Source organism: Haliaeetus leucocephalus, unplaced genomic scaffold (assembly GCF_000737465.1).
Source record: "Haliaeetus leucocephalus isolate CR32 unplaced genomic scaffold, Haliaeetus_leucocephalus-4.0 Scaffold157, whole genome shotgun sequence".
Classification (NCBI taxonomy): Eukaryota; Metazoa; Chordata; class Aves; order Accipitriformes; family Accipitridae; genus Haliaeetus; species Haliaeetus leucocephalus.
The window spans coordinates 988,393-1,003,387 of record NW_010972593.1 but is presented as its reverse complement, the minus strand read 5'-3'; the positions used below and the strand labels follow the sequence as shown (position 1 = coordinate 1,003,387).

Genomic DNA, 14,995 nt, shown 5'->3' with positions numbered 1-14,995 from the left:
TCTGACAGCGCACTGACACTACAAGGTGTGAGGACAGCAGCCTGGATGCTGACATCCAAATGTACCCTGCTGTAACATCTGCAAGAGTTGATGTCCTGGAAAGCAACCTTGTTCTCTTGTGTACTGTTCTCTTAACTAGGCAGGAGAAGCAAGAGAGGATAGAAAGGCTCAAATCCCATTCACTTGTCTGAACACAAGAACATAAAATGAGATGAAGATGTGAGTTAGGGCAGGGAAAAGGCAAGGGCATGGAGGTCAGCTGCAGCTCCAGCCCTATATGTTCCAGGCCAGGGCTCCTGAGCCCTCTCTGTCCTATACACTCAGTTGAGTGTCTGTGCTGCCTCCAGAGCCCGAGCAGAGGTTTCCAGGTTAATTACGCAGTGCTGACCGAAGGCCTTCAATCCCTGCAGAAGCAGAGAGCAATGTCCTTCCAGAAAGAAGGGATGATGTCAGTTTATGCAGCTGCTACAAGCAGAGTGAAGATGACTGCCTCAAAACTAGGAAGAAAATAAACAGCCAGGGTTGGGAGGTTAGTAGACAAAGAAAAGAAATGAAAAGGGGAGAAAGCCATCATCTGACAGCAGGAACAAAAGAAAGAGCATGAGCAAAATGGGGTGAGAGAAGGTAATCACAGTCCAACAAGAGACGGGCTGGATGAGGGACAACTCCAGGTCTAGGCACCGTAGTCTCCCCCCACTGCACAAACCCCTTCCCATACTGCAGAGCAGTGGTTTAGCCGTGAGAGCAGAAACCACAGGAATGCAGATGCTGAGAGGACAGGTGGAGTGTGTACCTCTCCTTTCTGCCTGCAGCACAACTGTTTGGAGGAGCAAAGGATACCCTGTTGCCCTTTGTCATCCCTCTGTTTAGGCCCTGCCATCCTAGCTTGGCACCACATCCTCTGTTCTGAGGCTGACAGATACTTTGCCATAAAGAATAGGTCAAAAGGAGGAATGAATCTGGGTGGTATGTGCAGACAGAGCCCAGGTCCCAGAAATACTAGAGAGGAAAGGTCAATACTGTCAGTACTTTTCCCTCTGCTACTCCTAAGCAAAGAGGGGTCATATATTCAGAGACGATACTGGAAGAAGAGTAGGCAGTATAAGCCACCACTGCCTTCCTGCTGCTTTTCAGAACTTTGCAAGTCAACACCATGACAGCAGACCTCTGGCTCTCCCGTTCCCAAGGGTACCTGTGTGCGCCAACCACCAGAGCTACACAGTCTCTCCAGAGTGTCAGATCAGGCAGAGATTCTCTTTACTTCTGGTGCACTGGAGTTTATAGCACAAGAGATTACAAGCAATGAACTCATCCTCTGTTGTATTTCTGGGTGTGTCTGGGCTTTCTGCAGCACTGGACAGAAAAATATGTCATTTAGTGAGAGGTACACGTGAGGAATGAAGGGGTTTCTGCCTCCCTAGAAATAATTTTGTCTTCAGGGCAGCATGGTATTTGTTGCGAGTCTGTCCTTCATGAAGGGAGTGGGATGAAAGAAGCTGCGTCTGGAGAAAACGCTTCTTGGCTTTAGGAAACTGGTGAATCCCAACAGTTCAGGAGAAGACTCTTACCTGCACCCTTTGTGGTGACCACTTTCGGTTTGCTGCGAGCGCCATCTCCCTTCATGGTGTAGGCGGCTACGGTAATGGAATATGCAGTCTCAGGCTGGAGCCCAGCAATGATCATTTCCTGTTTGTGAGATTCCAAAGGAAAATCATGTAAGTATTCAGGTACATACACACGGGTAGATCTCTCCTTGCAGGAGTCTCAGCCCTTTTCTAGCATGCAGGAACATTCACTGAATCTGAAATCACAAGACACTCTGGGGCAACTGGGTAGATGTGGCAATTGGCAGGAGGATGAGAGCCACGTTCCCTTAGCGAGACGCACGCACACTCCGGCTACAAACAGTCTCTCTGTAAACACACCATGTCTCTGCAGGGCCCTGGTTCAGTGCGTTCTCTTCCAGATCTACCTCTCACACATTCCCTATCTCAACACAAACTGCTTCAGCCATCAAAACGCTGTTGTGCTCTTCAAAGTGTTCCTCTTCACTATGCAGTCTCAGAGGAGGTCTCAGCGGTTTCAGGGAGATTACATTTTTTCACCATTACCCCCCTCCCTTCTCTCCTCAGAGATATTTTTTAATGCCTTCATAATATTAAAGGGATTGCATTAACGCAAAGTGCAAGACGACATTTTCTGCTTGCACGCTAAAGCTCTCTGCTAAATCCCCAACACCTTCCTTCCTCCATCCTCTATCAGCCTCACCACACCTGGCTCCCAAGAGCTTTTGTTAGAAGACTGGCCGCAAGGATAGCCCTTCCCCATGAAGTATTCAGCCCTTCAGAGGGCTGTGTTGTAAAAGGAATACCCGTGCTAAATCAAACAGGATGAGAGCATATGCAGCAGGGTTTTCTCCAAGGCCCTGAAAAGGAGGGAGATGTGAATGTTGTGCATGTTTTATGGCCTTTCTTTCCCCTCACCCCCACTGACCTTTTGTGCTTTCAATATTAAATCTCAGGGCAGCACTTGGGAAGAATTTGCTGGTCCTGAAAACATCTGTATTGCCCCCAGAGCTGAGCAGGGAGTGGAACAGCCGAACTTCAAGACAGTGGGATTCTGATCAATAAGTTTGGAAGCCACTAGCTACAGAGACAGGTCTGTCTTCTAGAAGTCAAGAAACCTGTTCTGCTTTCACACTTGCCACTGAGTTTTAAGATTTTAGGCAAGAGACTTTACCTTTCATGTGACTCAGTTTCTCCATCTGTAAAAGAGAGGCCCCTCACTTTTGTAGGGCACTTGGCAATCTCTAGGAGCCATGAATACATTCAATTTAGTAGTGCATTATCTTGGGACCCTGCCATTCCAAGAAGGAAATGTGTTCTCCTACTGCTTTGTAGCTGTAAGATCATGGAAAACATTTAGCATTTTAGCAGAAGTAGCAAATGTGAAATAGCCAAGCTGATTTTAAGGTCTACTTAAAAGGTAAAAGCGCCAATAGCGATTCAGTGCTTTGTATCAACGAGTATCTAAGGATCTTGGCCCTTTAAGGGCACAAAGCATTTGTTCATGTCCTGATAGCTTAGGAGTTATGGGGCTTTGATTACCCAATGCTTTTCAGCCTAACCATGTTTTTCAGACACAAGCCAGAGGTGCTTGCAGACCAGCCCATCTTTAAGCATATGTTCAAGGTAGTCCCAAATTCAACATCCCATCTGCTTCCCTATGGAGGAGCAGCAGACACATCCTTCCTTCAAAGCCGAGGGAAAAACCCTGTAGCATTGCTGCGTGCTGACAAGCTACACAATCACACAGGGTTGCAGAGCAAAGCGAACAGGGTGGGGACAGTGCATGGGAACACCAACAACAGGCTTTAAAACAGGCACACTGGCACTGCAAAAAAATAAAGGAAAAGGAAAGTATCACACCACAACAGGAAGTGGGAGAAGGGAAGGGACAGAACCAGGATGGGAGGATTTTTACTTTTTTACTTACGTATTCAGCAGTGTCATCTGTTTCCCACTGGGCAGAGAACAAGAGAGGTTTTGCACATGAGAATACAAGAGGGGAAAGAAGGGAAAGACAGAGACACAGCATGAGGAAGGAGTCCCTGAGCAAGCAGCCACACAAGATCAGAAGTTACCAGGCCAGCATGAAGGAAGAAGTAGAGTGGGAGAAATTAGTAGATTCCACTGTGGCCTTTGCCTGTCTTAAAAGACTTCCCAGACACAGGGAGGATGGATGGTATTTAGTTCAGTGCTGGGACAGCAGTTCATACTCTTCCACAATAGCTACTGTCTGGGAGTGCAAATGAACTGCAGAAAGACAACATATACCTGGTCATAGAGATACTCATCTACTTTCTCCAGCATTATGTTGCTTGGGATGAGACAAGGAGGTTGGAGCACCCACCCCCCGAAACCTTCCACGAGAGGAGATTGGAGCAGGAGGTGAGTCCTTACCTGGGCATCAGCCAGCATGATATCCTTGATCTGGGGCAGCCCCCTGGCCTCTCCGTTCTCCATGCGTACATAGTGGACCTGGTAGCCGCGAATCTGGCCATGCTGGCGGTTCTGGACTGGAGAGCGCCAGAACACTTGGATTGCAGTGGAGTTCAGGACCTCCACCTCCACTTTCCGAGGCGGAGCACTGGGCACTGCGAGGAAGGGAAAAAAGGCATTAAGAGTCACTTGGCGATTTCTATCTGGAGCCTGTCCACTTACGGGACATACTCACTTTGCCTATGGGACATACTCACTTCGCCTATGGGACATATGCACACTGAATCTACAGCCCTGAAAGGTGGCGGAGACTTAACAGTCAAACTAGACATCCCATCATCTGCCATTGCTCTTACTCAGTGAAGCAGGGAAGCAGTTCTGGGGCATCTAATCTGCACGGCTCAGAGATATGCATGGAAATAGGTCCATCTCATAGTCCAGCCAATATTCCATGGGCTCCTTTGTCCCCAGTTAGCTCAGATGGAAGAAACCATATAGTTCCCCATCACATTCTGAGGGCAATGCCAATTTCTAATGAGCCAGAAAAGCTCTGGTCCTGCCTGCGGGATGTTAGGGTGAAGAGGATATGGAGGGGGACTTTCCCTTAGAGTTCCCTTGTCTCTCAGGCAGGGCAGGTGGGTTGGTGGTTACCGCCGCTGCATAATCTCAGGGCAGGAAACAAGAGATGTCTTGGATGGAATTTGGGCTGAATTTTTGGAAATAATAATAATAATAATAATAATAATAATACAGTGCATGACAGCTTAATCTGCAAGAAAACCGTACTTTCTCTGAGCAAGGTATTCCATCCATATGGATGTGAGCAGATACTCAGGGAAACAGAACCCACACTGGGGACAAACCTGTTGCTTTTTAAAAAATGCTTTTTATTTGGGATGGAGGAAGAAAGTCTGAGAAGTTTGGAATTTACGTTTGACCTATATTATTTGTGGGTCTTACCCTCACAGTGAGGATGCTCTCCCTTCATGCACACATGCACATTTTTTCCCGGTTTTATTTTACTGTAGAGATACCAGGAAAGTTCAGGTCTCGTTATCTGTGTTTGTGCTAAAAGTCTCTGAGCTGGGCCACTGAACTGGAGTTTAAACTGCTCACCACTGAAGGTTTTTTCTTCCTTTCTACCACTAACCAAAACTTTGACTTAGAGAGGAGCTAGTAACAAGGAATGTGTGGGAAGAACTCTTAATATTTTAAAACAGTTTCTGGCAGCAATCGTCTCCTCTTCTCTGATTTCATTTCCTTGCTGCCTCGGCTGCTTCCCTGCTCAGTAAGAGCATCTCTTCAGGAAAAGCGGTGCAGTCAAGGCTCAGAGACTTGATATTAAAAAAACCCCAGAAATCCCCCCCCCCCCCCCCGATGGTAAAGCAGGGAAGGACAACCCTACAGACTCCAATTCTCAGAGGGGCTTGGGGAGATGGCAGCAAAGGACGCTGCCCGTCTCGGACCGGAGGCTGTGTTGAGGCCCCGTTCAGGCTTTGGTCTTGCACCACACAAGCCATGAGAAGGGACACGACGCGTCCTCCCCAGTGGGGGAAAAAGCCCACTCCAGGGACACGTATTCATCAGGGGACTCGGGAGAAAACCAGAAAAAGTGCAATTACCATCTTCATCTGTCCGGACGATAACCGGCGAGCTCTCCGGGCCCGGCCCCACCTCCGTATGAGCCACGACAGTGATGCGATACTCTGTCCACTTCTCCAGGGACTCCAGTAGGATCTGACTGGTGGTTGGGGGGATATCATTCACCTCCTTAAGCTCCGTGTCCTCAGAGTCCAGCGCTCGATAGTAGACGCTGTATCCAGCCAGGACGCCATTTTGGCTTTCAGCCGGAGGCGGCCGCCAACTTACCAGAATGGCGGTGGATCTGGTGCTGACGCATTTTACGTCTTGAGGGGGGGCAGACGGTTCTACGAGGGGGGAAAATTCAGGAGGGAAAGGGAAGAAGGGGGAAAAAACAAAAGATGGGAAAGATAAAAGAAAAAAAAAGGAAAATGATAACAAAAAAATCTAAAATAAAACGTACAAAAATTTGGTTTAGGAAGATAAAATTAAAAAAGAAGAGAGCTTTTTGTTGTTGTCTTTTTTTTTTTTTTAAATGAAAAGAAAAAAAAGCCAACGGAAATGAAATGGGGCATCGAAACTGAAATTTATAAAGCAAAGGACTAAAACAGCAAGCGGGCTAGCCAAGTGGGGTCCTGCTGCCTCTAGTAAGTGTGGCTGGCACAAAACTAAGCACCCAGCTTTACTCTACAGAAGTCTTTTCCTTTAGCTCCCTGTTTTACGGCAGTCTGGCAAACCCTGCCCTGGCTGGTAAAGCACTTGTTTCCAAACTGCAGTCTCTGGAATCTTGAATTTCTTTGAAGGGATCTGTGAAAAGTAAGAAAAGCAACTCTTTTGCCAGGAGGCTTAAATTTAAGAGTCTGTACCTCCAGATGGGAGTTTTTAGCTGTCCACAGACTGAAGGAGGTGAAAAACCATGGGGGTCATGTCCAGGATATTCCCAAGCAATCAGCCCACAATATATGTTTAGATAGGAGGGTTTTAGAGAAAAAAGCCTTGCAAAGGAGCGAGGCAGCGTGTTTGACAAGGTATTCAGGTACCCAGTGCGGCTTTCAGAAGTGGCAGCACATCTAAGTCCCATTGCACTCTCTGCCTAAACTACATCAAGGTATTTCTGGAAGTCCCAGGAGGAAACCTTTGGAAGTGAGGCCCTACACAGCCACATGTTCTCATGGTGGCAGCAGTCAACTGTCTCAGGGCTGATTTTCAGGAGATGAGGAAGGTGTAAACCACAGCTTTCTAGTGCAGGCCTGCTCACTTTGGTGTTTACTGAACTGCAGTAGGTAATTTTTAGCATGGTCTGCTCAGTAGGAAGCAGGACACTGACACCAGCTCTGTCAGACACTATGTGCCGCGGTGCACGCTGCTATGCCACAGCCGTGCCTTGAGATACATGGAAAACTGAAGAAATACAGGTTTGCTGAGGGAGATGCCATGGGTCTGAGACCTTGGCGAAGTCCAGACAAAGAGTCTGCCACTTCTGTATCCCAACTGTAACGTGGTCATTTTGGGAAATCTTAGACCAGACTTCTTTCAATCACTAACTACAATCAATCAGCCCAGGTAAGCAGAGAGAGTGATACATTTTCAAGGCAACTCTGCAAATCTAATCTCACCCGATACAGTCAAACTGCAATAAATAGCTCTTAAGTCTCTACAGACACTGCCAGAAACTGGGCTGTCCTTATAAGCCCCCAAAGCATCACCTGCAAGAAGCACAGGAGTAGATAAATGCTGGTCACCATTTCTCATTTCTCTGTTGCTTTTTAATCAACAAAAAGCTCTTTTACTGAGGAATGATTTTTTCAAACCTCTTACTCCCATCCCTGAGTCACAAACAGATGTTTAGGCCCAGCTTGCCTTGAGGACTCTGCTAAATCAAGTCACGCTTTGCCTAGTTTGCACTGGACAGAAAGCCACATGCTTTGCATGTGCCTCCATTAAACAGAAGTAAGTGGGTTTTGCAGAAAGGGTAAAGATAGTCCTTATGCTGCAGTGCTGAGCACTCTGTCCAGTAGGACATTTTGAGTGTTGTCCTCCTACTTTCATGCCTTACTGCTACATTTTGGCTGTATTTAAAATGGCAGAATGAAACCCTTATCCTCAGAAATCCCACTGCAGAGGGTGACGATCCCCGGCCATGGCTAGCCACGCAAAATAATACAAATATGTCAAACAAACAAAACCAAAAGGAACAAACTGGAAAATAAAACATAAATCAAGCCAGTAATTTGAAACAAAAAAACATCAGAAAGGAAATCATAATAATAAAATAATACTGATATAAAAAGTGACTCCTTCCAGAACATTCCCAGTCTGTTTACCTACCTTCCACGCTTCAACTGCTAACTTATAAGACTTTCTTACGAGAGAACAAGAGAATCTGAGCTACGAGGCCAGACCAAGCTCCTGGTGGGTTTCTGCACATGACTGGCTTTTAAAATGCCACCCTGCCCCACTGCTAGCTCCCCCGACTGAGTTACTCCCCCCCTGCCAGCAGAACCCTAGCTATGGGAGTAATGGCAATTTTGGAGCCCAAACTGTTCTCTTTTGCTAAGCTACCTGTACAGAGACCAGAGAGCAGGGCGGCAGATTCCCGCTGATGGATTTCCTTCCCCCTATAGCTCTCTCCATCTGCTGTGACTGATGCAGCACCGACATCTCCAGAATGGAGGTGCACTGCTCCTTCCCACACCCCAGAAGCAACTCAAGTCCCTTTCAGGATATGGAGAAAAAGATTCAACCCTTTTCCAGTGCCTGCCATGATGCTGTTTGCTTCTTTTTTTCTCCCTATCAGGGGCCGGTAGTATTAAAAGCCACCTTTCCTGCTTAGCAGTCCAGCCAAAGCCACCACGGCTGAGAAACCCACTGCAGAGAGGGTCTGACCTGACCTACCCTTTCCATCCTGAAACTCATTATGAAAGCCCCAGTAAGCAGAGCGGGAGCTCCAGCTGGCACTTGGGTTCACTGTTTGCACTGGCAGCTGCTGCGCGTGGTCACACTCGCTTGCTCACTCACCCTCTACGCTCCAGCACAGGGACCTACCGAGAGGCCCTGGAGCGAGGCCTCCTTTTGGGATGGTTTGCGCTTTCTCTGGTCAAAAAGGCAGGGTGGGTGGGTGGGTGATGGGGGAGAAGGCCCAGATCCCACCCAGACCCCCTCCCCGTCACTCTCATTGACTACAGCACCTGGATGAAAACAGCCACCAAGTGCTGGCTGGCCATACCGGAGATGCATCTGGGGAGTTCATGGCACTGTGAGTTTCCTTCACAATCCAGCCCAACCTGTGCGACCCTGGAGACGTGCATGCGTGCGTGGGGACAGCATCGAGAAGGCGGGAGCTGTGTGCAGGAGGCAAAGCACCCCAGCCCAAAACGGAGGCTGCGAGCTCACCTCTGCAACAAGCCCCTTTGCTGGAAAGGGAGCCACAGCACAGGCGAGAGCCCTCCAGCCAGGAGATCGTCACCTTTTGTCTGCTGGCCTCTGTTTTTACCAGGCAGACAGATCTTTGGGAACCCCTCCCTGCCCTCCCATGGGCTCCAGGACATACAGGAGTGTGTGCAGATCCACACACGGGTGTGTAAGCCTGCGGTGACAGGGTGGACTGTATTTGTGAATCCGCTTGAGACCAGCCAGTACTCACCTGAACTGCATCTTTTACATGCTTTAAAGTTGACTGTCCAAGCCACAAGAATGACCCTTACTGACCTTGTACAATACAATGTTTTTTAACCCTTTAGGTACCATAGACTTTGTATAAGTTTCGTTCACTTCATATACTGTGAGGAAGGGGGAAGGGAAGGAGAGCAGAGCTAATGGGTGGGGGAAACATCCTTTCTTAGGAAGGAACAGAGGGTAAGAAAGCCCCATCGTTCCTCTACACCTGCACATGCAGCCTCACAGCACCCACCCTGCCACCCCTGTCTGTTGATGTATGCTTTGCGCTCTGAAATTCCGAGTAGGAGAGTTGCCAAGGAGCCCTGGGAAGGTCATGGCTAGTTAGAAAGGGCAAACCAGCTTCCTCCAACCACGAGATTCTGTTATTTTTACCATCTACGTCTCTGGTACTTGAAGAGTTAAAACCCAGCTACTTCAAGAAGAAAAAGATACTTTACCTTTAGTTTAATGGATTTTACTTTGGTTATGATGCTCAGGAGGAGCCACCCTGACAGGGAGGTGGAGGGTGTTGTGCAGAAAGGTGTGCAATGCAGGGAGGGCTGCGGCATGCAGGCACATGCTTGCCAGCTGAGCTAGGAGGGGAAGAGCACCGAACGCCTCGGCAGGCTGCGGGAGGACGAAGGAGGCTTTGCCGTTGCAGAGACAAGATGCCATCGTGGTGTGAAACCGCCCAGCAAGAGACAGACAGACAGAGAGCAGGGAGCTGGTTTCATCAGGCTGCTAGAGCATGCAGGCAGGCAAGCAGACAGCAGAAGAGAAAAGAAAGAAGAGCCATGGAGCGGGCCAAGGAGGAGCTGAACGGAAAAGGAGCTGCAGAGGGAAGACACAAAAGCCTGTCCCGAGCCAGAAGGTCTGTGAGCCGAAGGATGTCACCCGGACCAGGGAGAATTGACTCGTTCCTCCAACAGCCAGCCAGGAAAAAATGTTTCACCGTGTTACAGGACACTGACAGTTCCCAGCTGATGTTCTTAAGAGTGTTAAATTAATGAAACTATCCCTATGAAAGCTGAGCTACACAGAAATAAACCAGGCCTCATTCTGGGCAGGTGCCAAGTTAGAAAAAGCCCCAAAGCCTTCCCCTTTCCCAGATCCCCTTCTCTTCACCCTTTAGGGAAAAATTTTCAGCATCGCTAAGCCCTACTGCCGTCAGCTCCCACACCCCTCTTTCAGCCTGTTTTTATTGAACCAGAAAGCACAAATCCCAGACCCTCTTTTCCTCCCATCCCCATGAATCTCAAGAAGGGAAACCCCTTGGAAAACAGAAGCAGAGTGTGAGTAAGTTTGACACTTATTTTTCAGTTCCTTTCAGTTCATTTTCCCCCACCCCACAGTGATGCTCCCTCTGACAGTACCATACTGGGATCAGAACCAGCAGATTTGCAGCAGAGTCAGGAAAGGATTTTCTTTCGATACATGGAGAGAATAAGAAAAAAAAATACAAGGAAAAAAGGGGAAAAACATTTGAAGGAAAGAAGAAAACAAAATATCTTTGAACGGACTGGAGGCCTGAGAAAGCCCCAGTAAGGAATTCTGCCTATGCAGAAACAGACTCCCCTTTCCTCCCACTCCTGGGGGGGAGAGAAAGAGAAGGAGAGAGACAGGGGAAGAGACAGAGAGACAGCAGGATGTGACAATTAAAACGAAAAGATGGGGCAGGTGCCCAGCCGAGAGCCCACTGCTCTCCCTTGTTAAGGACTCTGAGAGATGGGAGCAGGCGCTCTCTCTCCTCACACTGGTGACCAGAGCCATTTCTGAGTTAGTTCTGCTCCCAGCTACTCCAAACTGCAGCGGAGTGATTTAGTAGAGATGAGAGGAGACAGAAAACACAAAGAACAGCTGCCACAGCCACTCATGCAGTGAAAAAACACCTCATTTAAAAGCAAAGATCTGTGAAAAGCCCAGGTTGAAATATTGCCATCCAGGGTTATTGTCCCCAGGGCAACAGCAAAGGGAGACAATCCATTAAACTAAAACCAGCACATTTTGGTTGCGTACGCTCCATCCTGGTGTCATTAATATCCCCCCCACAGCCTCCACATGACTCCTCTCTCTCCCGCTCTGCCGGAGCCCAAACGGGACTCTTCCCAGCGCTCGCTGGGCCAGCAAGCCTTCCTCCCCGAGGCTACGAAGTTGCTCATGGAAAAGAGCATGAGGACCGCTTTCCCAAAGGCTGGTGAAAACGCTGGACTTTTGATTAATCACCTTCCCTTCTCCTCTTCCTCCCAATTCCCCCACTGTCTCCCTGCTCCATTGCTTGTGCCCCCCTTCCGGACAGCTGCTGCTCAGTTTCTGCTGGTGGACAGGCGAGCTGCGGCATGACGGTGGGGTGCTGTCCTCCCTGAGCATGCTCAGCACCAAGGGCCAGCGTGGCCCATCAACAAGCTCTTCACTGCTCCCCACCCCATCAAGTGGATGGTGCTAACTGGCCTCCCATCACTGCCCCCCCCCCAACTCCAAAAGCATGCATCAGCCCCACTCTTCATTCACGTCTCAGCTATCTGGGGCAGCAAAGGGAGAAGGCAGCAGGTCCCAGAGGTGCCCCCCGCCACCGCCCACCTCCCTGCAGAGGAACCCCAGACGTGGGATAAGCCGCAGCACCGCGAACGTCCGCCCCACAGCTCCGTACCCCTGTGCCCACCATCTCTGGCTCCCTCACTGTCTTCCCCTCAGAGAAGGGTGGGAAAAGGAGAGACACCTACTAGACTGCAAGGTGCGCTCTCTGACCTCCGGGGTGAAGGCCCCCAGGCCCAGAGCCGAGCGGGCAGCCAGTCGGAAGACATACTCAGTGTTGGGCTTCAGGCCTTCCACAGTGAAGGAGGTCGTTGGCTCGAAGTTCTTCGGCACCTGAGATGGGCGAGGGGGGAAGAAAAAAATAAAAACAAACAAAAAGGAGCAGAGGCGAGCCCTGCCTGGAGACACCTGCCCTACTCCCCTCTCTCAGCCACCTCAGGGACCAGAGGGCCGGGATGCTCCTCGGGGCCCCAACCCTTTGCGCTGCTCCTCTCCGGACTCACCTCCCTGCCGTGGTCTCCTTCCTTATAGAGGAGCTCATACTTCACTATGATCTCCTGGCGGGGAGGGCTCCACGACAAAACGATGCTCGTCTCCGTCTTGGCTTCTGCTCGGAAGTTCATTGGCTGCCCAGGAACTGACACAGACAAGGAGCCGATGGGGCAGAGAAGGCAAGATGAGAGACAGGAGAAACCACATTAAGTTGGCTATTTGGAAGACTCCTACCCTGTTTTCTTCAAAGCCTGTGTGTGAAGAGCATGTCAGCAGCAAAACGCCATGCTGTAGACTGGGCGGGCCCTTCTTCTAAAGCAGGGCAGGGTTAAATCCCACTGCAGGACTCAAGCATGTCCAGAGCTGCTGGAGATGGAAGAGTCCTACTGGATCACATGCCTCTTTCTTAGTGCAGGATACAGCCCTTCCCACTAATCGCCAGTATTAAAGGATTCTGGAAGTGGGAAGCCCATGAACAGCCCATTGAGGATGCAGAGTTTCCTCACCAGCACCCCATGCCATAAGCAGAGCATCCAAAAGCATGCTGGGTGACAACCTGTGATAAAACATCTTTTGTTTTCAGCTCAACACATCTGCTGTGACAATTAAGGCTTTGGTTTGCTCCCCTTTTAGAAAAAGGCAAAATAAGGCTCATTCCCCACATGTCTCTGAGAAGGTAGTTTCTGGGTACTTTAAGAAGAGTTAAGCTTCACCATTGCCTGGGCAGTGAGTGCTTTTAGGTCTATTATAGACATTTAGGAACTGGAAGCAATAAGATACCTCACTTTGAAACAGGGCACAGCAGAAATGGATTCTCTTTACATAATTGCTTGCCACACCCATTTAAGCAACCACCTTTCCGAGAAAAAACAGATCAGAAATCATGCACCAGGCAGGCTCCCCGGCTCCAGTCACTGGACTGAGCTTCCTCACATAAGATTTCTATTTTAACCAAACTGAACCAATAAAGAAATAAATGCTCTGGTGACATGGCAGCCACAGCTGGATAATTCTATAAACCAACACCTCTCCCTCCTGCAGCCCAGTGCATCCAATCTTAGTAACACAGGTGCTCACCTCCTTGCTGTGTCTTAACCTGGATGGGGTCAGAAAGAGGCCCGTCTCCCACGGAGGTGAAGGCCAGGACCCGGACCGTGTAGGTTTCATCCTCGAGAAGGCTGCCCACCGTGGTCAGGAGGCTGTCGTCCACGTTGTGCTTCTGCCAGTTGCTGACAGGTTGATCAGGCTCCATGGTATAATATACACGATAGCCACGGATCTGCCCGTTGGGCTCCACCGGTTCCTCCCACTGGATGATCATGGTGGTGCTGCTCAGCATTCGTCCCTGCACATTACGGGGAGCACTGGCAGGAGCTTGTTCCCCTGTGCGAGTGACCACAGACTCACTGGGAGGCCCCTGCCCGATGCTGTTGACTGCAGAGACCCAGATCTCGTACTCAGAGTTGGGGCTGAGCCCCCCAATACTGTAGCGTGTGGTGGTGATGTCCTCTTTGATCTGATATGGTCCATCCTGGCTTTTAGACTTGTATTCAATGACATAGTAGGACACAGGGTCTGGATTTCCAGAGTCCCAGGTGATGGTGATACTTGTCGCTGTCGTCTCTGTCACCACTGGCGTCCCAGGAGCCTTGGGGAGTGCTGAGAATCAGGAAGAACAGACATTAAAAAAAACCCCATATGCTGAAATGGTGCCTAATTGGGCTAGTTAGGGCTATAGGAGCCAGAGGCACAGTACCAATCACAGTGCGGCAGTTCAGTAAAGTGCTGCTGAAATATTATGAACCTAGTTATGCACTCTATTATCCTCCTTAAACTGCTCCATCAAAAGGAAAGCGTTCAGCTAAACATCTGGAATCATTAGCACAGACTTCAGCTGCACATCCGCCGGCTCACATGGCAGTAAGGAAAAGCAGTTTCGCAGGAGCTCCTTCCGAGCATGTAATCAGATCTTCCGAAACAGCGCTGGCAGCCTGGCTCTGGCACTGCTGAATCTCTCCATGTTTAGTGTGCAGGTAACAGTATAGTGTGGGCTGCAGTCTCCAGAACTAGAAAACTATAAAAACTTGGAGTGCTTCCTCTCGAGCCACAAACATGTGTTAATACTCATCTCCCCTGTCCCTCATCCAGAAGACTACCTTTGGAGCTTGCTAGACACTGCACGCTAAATGTCGGACACCTTTAACAGCAAGCTTTACGTGTTTTCCTCACTACAGGCTTTAGACTCTTTCCAGCCTCATCTTCTCTAGACTTGAGCACCTCAAAGCTCTAACTTCTCCTTTCATCTTCTGACTGGGAAAGATTGCAGATGCTTACACGCAGGAACATAAGGGGGAACAGAATACAAGTGAAATGACAAAAGGCAGAAGGTACCAGCAGGGCAAGATTCCCCATCTGAGGAGACAGGATAGATGGAAGCAGAAGCAATGTTATCTTACACAGCAGCTTTTCAAATTGATAGTGTAAGACAGGGAAAGAGGGGAAGGAAGAAAATACTCAGGAAAATAAAGAGCACCTCAGTCCAGCCCCAGGCATCCTTCTGCTAGCACGAGCCCACTCCCTGTGCAAAAGCTCAGGATGAGTGTCATGTCAAGATTCACTAGTCCCTACTCATTTCTACTGTCAGACCTTCCTTAGTCAGATGCGCTGATACAACAGGCTTGTTTTTCTTTAGCCCTCCCCTTCTCCAAAGTATTTTTCCTCCTCTCCCCCAC

The 14,995-nt window shown here is 49.2% G+C and overlaps 1 protein-coding gene across 1 annotated transcript in view; it reads right to left on the bottom strand.

The window, feature by feature from the left end:
• PTPRS (protein tyrosine phosphatase, receptor type, S) overlaps positions 1–14,995 on the bottom strand; it is a 98,543-nt gene that overhangs the window by 30,752 nt on the left and 52,796 nt on the right. Inside the window, exons 7-9 of the mRNA XM_010562231.1 lie at positions 13,341–13,922; positions 12,275–12,408; positions 11,960–12,104 (exon numbers count right to left, since the gene is read on the bottom strand). Coding sequence (XP_010560533.1) covers positions 11,960–12,104; positions 12,275–12,408; positions 13,341–13,922 — 861 coding nt within the window. The remainder of the gene's footprint in view (positions 1–11,959; positions 12,105–12,274; positions 12,409–13,340; positions 13,923–14,995) is intronic.